Source organism: Dasypus novemcinctus, chromosome 13, assembly GCF_030445035.2.
Source record: "Dasypus novemcinctus isolate mDasNov1 chromosome 13, mDasNov1.1.hap2, whole genome shotgun sequence".
Lineage (NCBI taxonomy): Eukaryota > Metazoa > Chordata > Mammalia > Cingulata > Dasypodidae > Dasypus > Dasypus novemcinctus.
This window is the reverse complement of record NC_080685.1, coordinates 65,285,674-65,300,809: the sequence shown is the minus strand read 5'-3', so window position 1 is coordinate 65,300,809 and position 15,136 is coordinate 65,285,674. Positions and strand designations below refer to the sequence as shown.

Below are 15,136 nucleotides of genomic sequence, written 5' to 3'. Positions count from 1 at the left end.
CTCTCTATTCCATTCTTTCTTTTTCACATTACACTTCTCCCTACCTGCCAGCATAATATATTTCTCGTTTACTGCCTGTCTTGTAAACAGAATGAGGGCAAAATGATCTTATTATGTTCCCTAGTAACAGCTGACTTATGGTAATCATTCAGTAAATATTTCTTGAATGAATAACTGTGATTTTTCAGAGTCCCATCAGAGGTAACAACGTTTTATTTTCCATTTTGACATTTGGCAATTTTACAATTGTATCAGGGAAACAAGGAAAAGAACATGAAAGGAAAGGCATATTGAGACTCAAAATCTAAACAGTTAGAAATAAAAAGATGTTTCTTGAGTGAAAGAAGAGAATGAAAAGTAAATGACAAAAAAACTGCATTAAATAGTTGACAAAATGAATGTAAAAATACTCGGTGCAACATATTAAAAATAAAATCCTATTTCATACATAATTTTACAATTTCTTCTTCAGTTACGGATAAAAATCAACAGTGACATTTATATAGTGAGGCATGGATGCCTGTAGCTAGAAGGGAATTTAAATGCAATTTAGCTTGTCTTGAAGGTGGTTTTCAAAATGGAAAAGAAACATTGCCTAAATAGAGATTTGTACCAGTTTGGCTTTATTTTGCAATTCAAAAATATTCATTAAGTTATAGAAATCTGCTATTTTAACACCATCCTTTCCACTTCCCCCTTAATCTCTTACCCTCAATCCTTAAGGACCATGTATATAAGCTTTTGAAAATATATTTTAAATGAAAATATACTTTAAATATTCATTTACCTTATAGCTTAAACATGGACTGTTACTATTAAAGTGGTCTAAAACATTGTTTCCCTTGAGGCTGCCCTCCCTTTCCAAAGCCCCCTTCCTCTGCTATGGCCCTTCTACGAAAGAAACTTTAATTCTGTAACCTTTAAAATTTTTCCTTTTAAAAATCTTCAAAGACAATTTTTCTTCATAATTTTAAAATGCATTGCTGAGTGTACATTAGCATAATAGGAAATCATATATGTGTATATATGTATGCATGCATGTTATAACTGTGTCATTCTCTTTGTTACCATTTAGAATTGGACTTTCTTTAAGTTTAGCTTTCTCATACCCTTTTGCCTTTTGTAGTCTGACTGGACCAATATAGTATAGCAACATAAGTTAATAAACAAAATAACAATATGAAAATGACTATATTACAGTACAGTAGTTCTTAACGACGTTCTTAAGGAAGTCAGCAGTCTCGGAAATAAGGTATTCCCTTTTGGTCTAGATTTTGTTTAAAGTTGTCTTCTGTTAGAAATTTCATCACCCCTTTTATATAACAGAACCATCTATCTTACCATTGCTTCTAACACAAACTTAAAAGCAGAAACTCAGTAACTTCAATCTCTGACTAGCAGCTGTATAACACCAATTTAAGGGTAGTTCCATGAAAGAAAAAAAACCCAGCCAGCTGAGTGGGAAGCAGGGTCAGGACCTCACACCCTTCAGGCTTTCCCACCTTCTAGCTCATGGCAATGTTCTGAAGCTACCACAGATACTGGTGGTTCTTCTTTCTATGTTTTTAGAAGAAAAAAAATATTACAAAGCAAAAAGCCTCTCGGTCAACTTTGGACTGTAAAGCTGTTGATTATTGAACACCAGCATCCTTTTTCCATACACCCACATCATTAAAACAATACCATATATAATCTTCTCAATGGCTCCACGACTTGAAAGAAACTGAGGCCATGGAGGTGAATGAACTGTCCACAGTTAGGGGAATAAGTAAAATACAACTTTCGAACACTCACGTAGCTCAACCCACTCTCTCCCTAGATACAGAAGTTGAAGCTCACAGGGTCACCCTGTTACTCTGTGGCAGAATCCAAATGGAACCCAGATCTCCAGCCAGCAAGTCACAGCTTCTCTATAAACTGGGATGACTAGGCTACAGTCATTTATTTATTTACTTTGTTTTCTAATAATAAAATCTTACAGTGTGTAGCCCACCATGATCTATAAGACAAGTTTCTTCTTCAAAGTTCCTTAGGCAATGGAAGAACTACTTATAGTAGAAAATGTGAGAAAAACTGAGAAACTGAGACCCACATCACAAAGGAAATATCTCAGTACAGCTCAATTTCAAATCAGTAATTTGTCAACCCCACATCCTGCTTCTGGTTTTTCTTCTTCCTAAGACACTTTATGCTTTGAATGAAGAGCAAGATAAGGCCTATAATTAAAAATAAACTTAAGCTATACAATTATACCATAGTTATTTCCTACCTTTTAGTTGTTCCCAGATCATTAGCAACCCTATTGGCTGAATACAGTCAGAATAAAACTGAACTGTTTCACTGGTGTTCTGTGAGGAATTATGAATGGTTACTACTAAAAATGAGGGAAGTACTGTGTGCTAATAATATTTGCAGTGGCAACAGATAAATGAAAATACGAATTTACTCAGTAAACTAAAGGCTCAACCACACTACTTTTCATATTTTACAATCCATTCACAGGATAACCTTAAGAAAGCACTTGAAGGTAAGGTCACATGGATGAGTGATTAAATGCACACAGACTTTGAGAACAAACTTATGAGTTTTCTCATTTGTAAAACTGGTACCTACTTCATAAGGCACCATAAAAATTCAATGAGTTACTAAATAATAAAACACTTAAAATAATGCCTGGCACATAAAATGTACTAATGCATAAATAAATGAATACCTTATAGCAAGTTCTCTAGTTTATTCTCTCCTTCATAAATAGCATACTTTATCTCTAAAAGAGTAAAGTTCATCATATTATTAATAATTGTTTGTTTTGAGGTACCAGGACTGGGAATTGAACCCAATACCTCACATGTAGGAAGCCAGCGCTCAACCACTGAGCAACGTCGGCTACCCTGAGTTGCTTTTTTCATTTGTTTGCTTGTTGTTTGTTTTTCTGTTTTTTAGGAGGCACTTGGAACCAAACCCGGGTCCTCCCTTGTGGGAAACAGACACTCATCCACTTGAGCCACATCTGCTCCCCATGGTGTTTTAATAAAAATAACATTTATTTAAATTTTTGAACACTTCCTTTAGAAAAACAGGTGTAGAATATTTGGAAAATACAAAAGAAACCCAGACTTACTGGTAATCCTGGCCACCCAGAGATAATCACTAATTGCTTTCCACCTTCCATGATAAACACCTGTAGGCTTTGTTTTCAGTCCATGCACATGTACATTGAAAATATATTATCACTTTATAAATGAAGTCATTCTGTATGTACATGCTTCATAAACAGTTTTTTTTTCTATTTAATAGTAGAGCATTTTAACGCAATGAAAGCAAACCAGTAGAAATAGCCTCAAAAAGAAAAGGAGGCATCAACATTAGCTACACTGTGGAATTCCCATTCCAAAAGTCCAGAGAGTTTGAGATTAGATATTAGATGTACATAGGTTTTCATTTGGACCAAGGACCTCCAGTGCCTCCCCAAATCATACATGCAAAGGACCCCCCCAGCAATGTGTCTCTAAAACAGAGGTGCCCTTGACCTTCCTTTGGCTCAGACTTAAGTTCTCCAGGTCTTAGTCAACTAGCATTAGTTCAGGAGGCAGGATACAATATGACAGGGTGTTTTCCCTCCAGTATTTAGAGATTACCAAATTGAAAAAAAAAATCCCGTTTAAAACATGGCCCATTAAATTTGTATGCTCTTTCAGAGAAGGCTGAAGTACAGCCTTGAAGTTCACAGTCAGCAGATGAACCTGGATGATGAAGTCGGCACTTAGAGGTGAGAGCCAGGAAGCTTTGCCTTCCAGTGTGGGGCCAGGGCCGCTCAGTAAGGCAGTGTTTGATAAATCAATAACCCAGCAGAGAAAAGAAGAGGCAGGTGATCAGAGGTTTTGGTTCTGGGTTCTGCCATTAGATTGAAAGTTCATGAAACAGAGAGCCTGTATCTTGTGCTTTTTTTTTTTTTTCTTTCTTTTTTTAAAATCTCTTACTGTGCCTCCTTCAAAAGCACACATCTGTTCTCTGGTTCACTAAGGTTTTCAAGTCAGTCACATCTGGGATTCCAACCAGACTCTGCAACATATTATCTGTATAAACTTAGGCAAGTTACTTATCTTCTCATAGCCTTCCTCCCTCATCTATAAAGTGGCCATAACAGCACCTGACAAGTAACAGCTATTACTATTATTAATATCAGTTCATTAAATTACTGGCCCACTAATGTTGAGCATTATGTTAGGTAGTGATGATGTGGGATTAAATTATATACACTATCTTCAAGGAGCTCGTGCTCAATAATCTAAAATAATGATGATTTACTGAAAAATGAGTAGATGTTCTTTATGGAGGAAATGTCTATTTTCTCATCACATTTTACCCTTTTTTCCACCCTTAAAGCATTCATTTTCCCATTGCCTACAGCACTGGTGGACTTTTTGTGACAAGAGACACGCAATGTAACACTCTACTATAGGTTTTCACATCTTTATTTCTTGTTAATTATTTCCTGTGTATAAGTGTTTTCTCTTCTAAAAGAGAGTTAATTCGTTGAGTGTAGGGCACCTTACTTTGTTTCTTTCACAACCCCACAAGCATACAGTGCTTCAGTTTCCTCATCTATCAAGTGGAGATAATAATAATAATCACACGTGCAGGTGCCTTATAAATTGCTGAGCAAGAGTCAAATAGTTAAGTTTTTGGCACCAAACAGTGCAGGGGCAAAAGCAACAGCCACGTTTCAGGCTCCAGGTGCAGAAGGCAGTGGCTGTGCTGCCTTCTGCGGAGGGAAGCCAGGGCCTGTGAGCCAGGCGGGTGCTGCCAGATGGAGGCTGCCAGGCAGCCGCTTGTAACAAAGCAGGACCTTTCTGAAACACCAGTCAGAATTCCAGGAAGAAGACATTGTTTTGAATTTCTGAATTTCGTGACATCAGCTCAGGAGAAAATAACTGAGAAATGCTGTGGGTACAGAAACCCTCCCACCTCCCGGCTTGCTGCGAGTCACTTGTTCAGGCCTTCCCCCAGCTGTCTCTGCCGCAGCACAGAGCAAGGCTTGCCGGCCGCCCCAAGCCTCTGTGTCTTTCAGTGGATGGTGCTAAAGGCGCAGGGAGGCGCACTCAGCAACTTCTCCACCACTTCTCCAGGGCTTAGTTTATTCCCATTATCTGTCTGAGGAAGGGCTCCAGGCAGCTACAGACAATACCAGGTACCTGGAAGGTACACGTTCAGTTGAAGGTGCACTTTCAGCTGAAGGGGCTGCTCCAGATGTAAAACCAAAGGGACTCTCAGGGCCCTCCAGGATGATCCCACCAAAGGCCTCGGAGAATTCGAGGCTCCCTCATCTTGCCATCAGGCTGTCTCGAAGCAGTGAATGACAGACAGTCTTACTTTCCATTTCTCTCTATAACTACCATTAAAATAACAGGCTCATGACATCAGTTGGCAAGGGAAGTAAAAGTAGCACTTAGATTTTTTTTTAATATAGAAAATTACAGAGCATTTCTTGACCTTCTGTTACAGAAAACTTTTATATGAGGGTCTTTCTCAGCTAGACCAAAACTCTGCATCAAGTGGCAACTGGCACGGTATACAGTGGAGTCAAAGGGGGCAGGAGTGAGGAGGTTGGGCCAATCTACTCATTTACAACTAAGGCTTGCACCGGACATTGTTCTAAGCCCATTCCATTGTTAGCTCATTTAATCCTCCACACAACTTCAAGGAGTGGAAACCATTATTATCTCCATATTGTAGATGAGGAAATTCAGACACAAATGCGGTTAAGTTACTTGTCAAAGACAACACAGCAGTAAGTGGTGAAGCTGAACCAAACCCTGGCTTGTAATCTTGAACCTGCAATCACAGCATTACATTGTTCAAGGAGGCACTAATCTCATCTTTTCTGTATCAGAACTAGCAGAAAGAAGGAAATGAAACTAAACTTTTTGTGCACCTTTTCTGATTCAGACACTGGGCTAAGCGCTTATATTTCGGGAGTGTGAAGTTAAACTCCAACTAAATTGGCCCAACATCTATAATTTCATGAGCCCAAGGGGCACCTCTAGTCATTAAGACCTTTCAGAAGCGCAGCTCAAGACATCATCTAGTCTTCAAAGACTAAACCAGAGCCAGGCTCCTCACTCATTTTGACTGAAATTTCTTCAGCTTTTATGACTGCGATCTGGCCCTATCACACAGGGATCTGACGCTTGTCATGCCCTTCGCTTCTTTGCCATACCCCACAGCTCGCTGGAAACAGAAAAGGGGAAAAAAAATTTCTTCTCTGACCTTTGGATACAACAACTTCAGAAGCCAACAGACATTTCCCTAGGCCAGCAAAAATCGGTTAACCTTAGAGGCCGCTAAATACTACCACTAAATAGCACAGAGATGAACAAGCTGACTTCGCTCCCCCCACGTCGTGCCCGCTGCCTCCCAATCTCTGGCTCTCCTCTCGTCCTCTGTGTGCTCCTCCGATTCCCACAAACACAGCTTGACTGAGTGCACAGGACCGGTGCTTGCTTAAGGCACCTTTCACCGTGAAGAGGGTCAAAGTAGTAAATAAAAGCTGCTCCCTCAGCCTACACCTTTTCTCTTAGATTGAATAATATGTGAACGCCAAAAGTGCAACTTGAAAGACAGGGAAGGGAATTCTAAATCAACACTAACTTCCAGCACTGTCCAATAGAAATACAGTGTGAGCTCTGTATGTAATAGTTCTAGTAGTGACATGAAATAAATGAAACAAGTGAAATTAATCTTTTTTTTTTTAAGATTTTTTAAAAATTTCTCTCCCCTTCCCCCACCCCAGTTGTCTGTTCTCTATGTCCATTCGGTGTGTGTTCTTCTGTGACCACTTCTATCCTTATCAGCGGCACTGGGAATCTTATTTCTTTTTGTTGCGTTATCTTGTTATGTCAGCTTTCTGTGTGGGCGGCACCATTCCTGGACAGGCTGCACTTTCTTTTGCGCTGGGTGGCTCTCCTTAAGGGGTGCACTCCTTGCGCGTGGGGCTCCCCTACAGGGGGAACACCCCTGCATGGCAGGGCCCTCCTTGCACGAATCAGCACCGCACATGGGCCAGCTCCACATGGGTCAAGGAGGCCTGGGGTTTGAACTGCAGACCTTCCATGTGGTAGGCGGACACCCTATCCATTGGGCCAAGTCCACTTCCCATGAAATTAATCTTAACAATATAATTTACTTAATCCAAAACATATGTCAACATGTAATCAATAAAAAATTATTAACAAGGTACTTTACATTCTTTATTCATACTAAGTCTTCAAAATCCCACCTGTATTTTATACTTGCAGCACATCTCAATTAGGACTAGCCAGGTTTCATATGCTCAAATAGCTACGTGGCTGATGGCTACTGTAAAGGACAACACAGACTTAAACATTTTTTGTTACTGACTCACAAACACAGGTATCTTTAATTAATCTTCACTTCATGCAACCAGAAATTACTAGAGGAAGAAACAAAGAATTATTACTTTTCCTCCAGCTGCTTTGAATTTCTGAATGAATGTGATGTATTTTCTCGTTTGATTTTCACCGTAACCCTGGAAAGTAGGTCCCTATAACATTTCAAAAGGACAACAGATTGGCACAGCACCCCCCTCCACACACACACCCCTGTTATATGTTATCAATTTATGTAGCCAAGGATAGAGAATTTAACTGAAGCCACATGGCAATTTAGAGCACAAGCAAAAGAAAGCAGCCAAATTCTTTACTATTGCTCTTTTATACTCGGTCTTACATCACCATTCCAGAATTTACCCTAATATTCTAAGCACCTCCAATTAGGGAAATGTTTACAAACACTAGACTCACTTGATCTTTTTTTTAAAAGATTTATTTTATTTATTTCTTCCCACCCCCTCATTGTTTGCACTTGCTGTGTCTATTTGTCTTCCTTGTTTTCCTAGGAGACACTGGGAACCGAACCTGGGACATCCAATGTAGGAGGGAGGTGCCTATTGCTTGTACCACCTCTGCTCCCTACTTTTGTTTGTATCTCTCATTATGTTCTCCTCCCCATGTCTCTTGCTGTGTCATCTTGTTGCATCATCTCGCTGCGCCTGCCCACTGCATCAGCTCACTGTCCAGCTCGTCTTCTTTAGGAGGCACCGGGAACCGAACCTGGGACCTCTCAAGATAGGTGGGAGCTCAACTGCTTGAGCCACATCTGCCTCCCTCTTTTGATCTTTAAGGCAAACTTGGCATCAACCAAGCCACCTACTCATCTTGGGGGAAATGGCATGGTCAGCTCCCAACCCAATCCCTGAATAATCTCTTTGCCTCTGAGGCAGGGTAGTATAGAGAAAAGAGGAAAACACAAGTCACAGTTGGGACCAGGCAAAGAACATGGCCATGAGACCCCACCTAGAAGCTCCCTGAGGGAAGGCTGCTACTAAGAACAAGGCCAGGAAGACCCTGTGAGACCCTGGCCATGAGGTCTACTTGGAATTCTTTCCAAGGTCAAGGGGAGACCCCTGGTAACTCCAAAGAGGCTCCCCATTGGTCCTGGATAACCCCAAACAAAAGGCCTCATCATTGGTCCTCTGAGAGCTAACAGATGGGGCAACCAGTCAGAACAGCAAACAGCTGGGGCCCCTCCCCCAACACCAGGCAACGGAAAGAGCCAAGAACAATGTTAATAAAGGCTCCCCTGACCCCAAATGCTCTCTCTTTGTCTGGAGGGGCCCGCTCCCAAATCTTGGGTGTGTACTTCTGTTCTTTGTCTCATTTCTCAACTAAACTGGCATGTTCTTGAATTCTTCTATGCAACATAGCTGAGAACCTAGAGGAATCCAGCACCCCCTGACTTCACCTCCAGCTCCCTGGCATTTCTAGAACCCTGTGCTGTCTCAAGTCTCTGCCTTCAGGGAGCTTGCCAGTTCATAAGAGTGATAACACATATTAGCAAATAATGCGAGTTTAGATGTATAAACAAATAAATCAAATATATAAATGTATAGAAATGTATTCTGGCATGGCAGGAAAGATAATTTCTGAAGGTATAGGAAAAGACTTCATGAAACAGTTTACATTTGTAAAATGAAGGTGGGAGAATGGAGAGCAGAAGTCAAGGGATACAAGGAGGAGCTGGAGGCCAGAAGGTGTGTGATGAGCTCATGTCAGTGAGTTGTCCAGTCTGGGTAAAGAACAGGGAACATGAAGAAAAAGAGTATGAAGTGAGGCTGCAAAGATAGGGATGAGCCATCTTCAGAGGTCTTGAATATTAATTAAGGATCTGAGATTTTTGTTGGCTAAGAACTAGAAGGAACAGAAAATTCCTGAGCAGAAAAGTTAACACTGACAGAGGAGCGCAATCTGAAAATGGTGCAAAGAATGGAGAGTGAAAAACAAGCAAACAAACAACAACAACAGAAAGGTGGGAGGAGGCTACTAGGAGATCAATTCAGAGGACACTGCAACCCTCCAGATGACTGATGATCATTAATAACCTAAACTGTGAGACTGATTTGAAAATCCATGTTATGAGAGAAGAATCTCAGGATCTGGGAACCAGTTGGAATAGCCAAGGGAGATTTAATTAGAAGCCTACATTACTGGAAGAATGGTAGTGACCTTCATGCAAATAGGAAAGTCAATGTAACTAAAGTGTTTTTCCATCGTGGGGACGGGTTACAGAAGAAATAATGATTTCAGGTTTTGACATATTAATTTTCCTAATAATGCCTGAATGTGTTCTATGAACTTTCTTTCATGGTTAAAGTGAATAGCAATTGAAAGAAATCCAGTAAGCACTTGGCTTTCTTTAGAACTTAACTAGCTCATGATAACTTGAACCTGTTGGTCACTTACATTTTGCAAGCTGTCTTGGCAATCTGCTCTACTGTCCTCTGAATGACCTCAGTCGATCTGCTGACCACTGTTCATATCTGCACTGGCCATGGAAGGAAGGAAATTTCCAATTTGGAGATGGAACATTCTGGACTGCCTTTATTTCTGAAAAGGCCACAGTATGTGAGGTAGGACTTTAGATCTACAAGTATTTATGCTTTGCCATTTAAAGGGAAAGAAAATCTAAAGGGGAATATCAGTGATAAAGTTTCTCATCAATCACCTACTAAGTTCTCCAAAATCTGAAGGAGTCAGAATGCCCATTTGTCACTTAATCCTCAACAACAAAACATTCTCCAGAAATTCTGTCACACACATTTGGAGTAGCCTGTCTCCTAAATAACCAAAACATCACTGAGACCAAACTGCTTTGTACAAATGGAAATTACCATTTGTAAAAACACATTGCTTATGGACGCTTCCCAGCATGTCTTTAGAAGCTATGAAATTAAATTAACACCTTTAGGAAAAGGATCGAATGTGTGTGTATACACACACCCAGAGACACATACTTCAAAGTCGTCCCCAAATATGCCACCCTTCACAGACTTTGTCAACTCTTCAACAACACGTGGTCATAACAGCTTAAAAACATTCTTAAGACATTTAGTTTTGTTTTTTTTTTAAAGATTTATTTTTATTTTATTTAATTCCCCTCCCCTCCCCCGGTTGTCTGTTTTCTGTGTCTTTTTGCTGCGTCTTGTTTCTTTTGTCCGCTTCTGTTGTCGTCAGCAGCACGGGAAGTGTGGGCGGCGCCATTCCTCGGCAGGCTGCTCCCTCCTTCATGCTGGGCGGCTCTCCTTATGGGTGCACTCCTTGCGCGTGGGGCTCCCCTACGTGGGGGACACCCCTGTGTAGCAGGGCACTCCTTGCGCGCATCAGCACTGGGCATGGGCCAGCTCCACACGGGTCAAGGCCCGGGGCTTGAACCGCGAACCTCCCATGTGGTAGACAGACGCCCTAACCACTGGGCCAAATCCGTTTCCCAAGACATTTAGTTTTAAAACAATGAATGATACCACTTTACTCAGAGAAAAATAGAGGAGTGATTTAGAAAGCAGAATGTAACTGTCCAGGTTAGATATAATCCATACATGGATTTCTAATTTCTTCTCTCGGTGGGTGTCTCCAGTCTCCAAAGATGGCCTCCAACAATTTCTTGCCTCCCCAGGGAAACATTTATCAAGCAATGAAGTGCCTTTTTTGCTCCCCTTGAATCTGGACTTGTCCTGTGAATTGCTTTGATCAAAAGAATGCGGCAAAAAGTAACATTCTTGGATTTAGGATGCCACGTCTTAGAAGACCTGGCAGCTTCACATCCTCTTTTGGAAACCAGCCACCATATGAGGCGTTTGACCACCCATATGGAAAGAGGACCTCATGGGGAGAGGCTTGAAGCCATGTTGCACAGCTGAGCCCAGGTGAGCTCCCAGCTGAACGCAGCTGCCTGACAGCTGAGGTTAACACTGGATTTTGCCATTTCCAGCCCCAGAATGCAGAAGGATAAGATAAAATATCTCCCTTGATTGGTCAAATTTTCTCTTTTCTTGTATTTCTGCTTTACTAATACTATGCCACAAACCTGCAAATATTTATTTTAGAAAGATTAACAAGAAGGTGACTGCTGGAGCAAATAAAGATTCACTATGAATACTGGGAGGATGTGCTAAAGTTAGCAGAGGCCTTAGTGCATTTTGTGGCACCAAGTAAGTAGGGCCACGTGGATGGTAATGACGGGGCAGGCTTGGGGTAGTTTGGATGACTGACCCCAATTCTTGACCCTTCCTGCATCCTCATCCTTGTCATGGATGCACTGTGGTCCGAGTGTTTTTCTTCACTATTAGACTTTGGGCTTGTTCAAGTGCTTTGGCCAACGAAAAAGGAGTGCGAGTGACAGCACGCTAGTTCCAAGCCCAAGCTTAAGAGGCATCACGCATATCCGTTTGCACTCTTGCCCTTCTGTTAAAGGAGAGCATGCCCCCACCAGCTCACTGGTCCCAGGAGGAAGATAAGAGATATATATGAAGAGCAGCCCCGGCTGACTGCTAACTCATGATCAAGAAATAAATGCTTATTGTTGAGTGCCACTGAGATTCTGAGGTTGTCTGATACACAGCAATAGTTGACTAACACAAGCCTCATTTATAAGCTTCTAAAATTTCCAAAATACACATGGTACACATGAACAACAGAAAATCTTTTTGGCCCTGTACATCATAACTAATTAGGAAACCAATGGTTAGGTGGTCCCACTGCCAAGAAGACTTTAAGTATAATATATTGAATTATCATGGAGCCTTGCTCTTACATTCTGATATCTTTCTAAAGACTGTAATTTGGTTTTCTAAATTCTCCATAACTTGGCCCTAACTTTGTTTTCCTGCCAACTTTCTCTCACTGTATTTTTTATATTCCATTCAAACCAGATTTATTTCTAATTTCTTGAATATGCCTCTCACTGTTTTACCTCTAGCCTTTCCTCATCCAGTTCTTCCCTGGAACTTCTATTCAACAGATTTAATTCTCCCAGTCCTTTAAGGCCCAGTTCTGATTCTTCTGAAATCTCTTCTGATCCTGCCTTTTAAGGTACTCTCTCATTTCCCTGACTCTGATCATGATGTGTGACTTTCTCTCTTATGGGATTTGGCTTATACTGTTTCACAGCATTATTTTGCCCTTTCATAAAGTTCTAGAAGGTATGGTTTAAGTATTAATTACCTCTGTATCCTTTATAGTATTTAGCAGAAGGCTAATCAAACTTTCATGCTTTAAAAGAATGAGTGACAAAGAGTATCAGTAGAAATAGAGAAACAAATGGAGACTTTGGAGAGTATCAGTAGAAATAGAGAAACAAATGGAGACCTGGATTCTATCCCTAACTGCTGGGCAGTACTGGGCCAGCTGGTCCTTCTGTGCTTTGCTTCCTTTTATGTAAAATCGGTATAATATTTCACAATTGTAGTGGAGAATCCAATATGAAAATGAATGTTAAATATCTCATGGTATTTGACATATGGTAGAAGCTCAATAAATCAGAGCTTTTGTTATAAAAATACTAATGACAGAGCATCATATAGAAGTCAGTTTGTTCAAAACCCAATTATTTTCTCTCAAAAGTTAAGTGTTAGCATAAATTGCAATTAGTCATTTTCCCGGAAACTGTGGTTTCAATGATTCTAGTTTTACAGAGACATTCACATATGAATCTTCTAGTTTTACAGAGACATTCACATATGAATCTTCTCCATAGCTCTAAATTCTATCAGAAATCACCACTAGAGGCAAATTTGTATCTCCTTCAAACCAAACTAAACCAAATAAAATCCTCCTCAAATATTCTAGTCCACTTTAACAGAAACATTAGCCCTTTCTCAGTGTATCCAACTTACTAGCTGACTGAAACAACTATTACAATGGATCAAAAGCTGGACATTCTCAATGCGGTAGAACTATTTTACAGTGACTGAATAGTGCAAATTTGGTCATTCTCATGTAAACATCATCTCAATGAGGCTCCATATATAATAAGAGATGAAGAGGTACTGTTGTGAATAAAAGTACCATGCCAATGTCAAGTAATAGGCATTATCGTTAATGTAATACAGCAAAAACGGTCCTATCTGTTTCATATACACTGGGATTTTGTACTTAACACATATCCATGTTTCATGAGAGCAATAATTGATCTGCCAAGGGGTAAACTCAAATTCAGGTAAACTTAATTGACTGTAAGCAGCCAGGCAGGTAAGATAAATGAGATGGGTTTAATGTGTATTCACTGGCAAAGGACAGCAGTCCACTGCAGGCCCACAGCTTGACAGAAGGGGCAAACGTTACTTCCACCCCCACTTCCTCACTCTTTTACCCTCACCCGCATTCCCCCTGCCACAGGACTGCAGCTGCAAGGAATGAAGACCCAGTGTGGACAGATCTTCTGACTTTTCGAGAGAAGCTAGATGTGTGAGGTTTTATTGTGAAACATTCTGGTTTTTAAAGGCTGCTTTGCTTTTTATTAAAAAATTCTGTGGGAGCCAAAGAAAACATATTTGCAGGCCAGATGTGGCCATGACTTGACAATTTGCAACCTTTGCATTAGATCTTAAAGTCACTCTGAATCATCACAGAAAGGTTAAAAGACATTAATAAATTCATTGTGTTTGTATTCTTGAATTTGGAGATTTCTAACCCCCACAAAGAATAAGCCTCTATTATTCTAAAAAGACCTCACTCCCTCACTTATAAATCCTCACTTGCTGCACCTAAGGCCCTCTGTGTTTTCAGTTTTACAGTTCTCTCTCACTAGGACTCCCCATTCCACTACCTGCCCACTCTGGCTGCTGCCCCACATGACCATTTAAAGCTCGATTTAAACGCTACTCCTTCATAAAACTTTTCCTGATCCTGCCCAAAGTCCCCAGGATATAAATTATGACATACATCATCCAAGGTAGAAGATCGGCATTGAGATCCCTTTACCAGCACCCCCAAACAGCACAGCACAAGAATCACTACAACTTTGCACTCCTGTGAGAGTGAAAGTCCCAGAATCAACAGGTCACAAGTAAAAGTTCCATGGCACTCACCGCCAAACACATCTCCATTCTGGTAGTTTTTCCCTTTCTGGGCTTCCTCTTCATTTTGAACAGTGGCAACATGCTTGGCGGAGGCACAGCCCATAGTCTCATTCGGTCAGCTTCAGCCGGGCTGAACAGCAAATCATCTCTACAGACACGAGGACATTTTTTTCTTCTTCAAAGACAAAGAAAATTCACCTTCCTGCTGAGCTGGTCAAGATATGTGCACCTGCAAGAACAGAAAGCTGGGTCAGAATGTATGGCCCCAGCAAAAACCCGTGCTGTAGTATCCCCTTGTGCTGAGTGACCAGCCTAACTCCGCGGCACTGATGGTGTGACCAGGCGCTGAAGGACAAAGCACAGCATGGCCCATTCTCGCTTGATTCCTTTTAGAAATTAAGATCAGAAGGCATGTCCCTTGCAGAACACACACCTGAAGGATGAACTAGTTGAGGATGATACAAAAAATATATATATTTATTTATTCAAATAAATATTTTAGCACTACTCACCACACATAGGCTTAACCTGCATACAGGTTTGCCAATATTTTGGAATCACAAGACAGCTGAATAAAGAGAGGACATTTGACAGGTCTGCCCAACTCAGTAGCCCAGGGAAAAGTTCTCCGTCTTCCCCATCCTAACCTGCAGGCCAGCTCTTCTCAATGTCCCACATTTTGCCAGGGGGAAGGGATCTTCT

The 15,136-nt window shown here is 40.9% G+C and overlaps 1 protein-coding gene across 2 annotated transcripts in view; it reads right to left on the bottom strand.

Moving 5' to 3' along the window:
- The window catches only part of C13H1orf21 (chromosome 13 C1orf21 homolog), a 232,063-nt gene that overhangs the window by 116,189 nt on the left and 100,738 nt on the right, over positions 1 to 15,136 (bottom strand). For both annotated transcript variants that reach the window (XM_058274853.2, XM_058274852.2), the window contains exon 2: positions 14,444 to 14,663. In XM_058274853.2, the coding sequence (XP_058130836.1) occupies positions 14,444 to 14,537 (94 nt within the window). In that variant the 5' untranslated portion in view covers positions 14,538 to 14,663. The remainder of the gene's footprint in view (positions 1 to 14,443; positions 14,664 to 15,136) is intronic.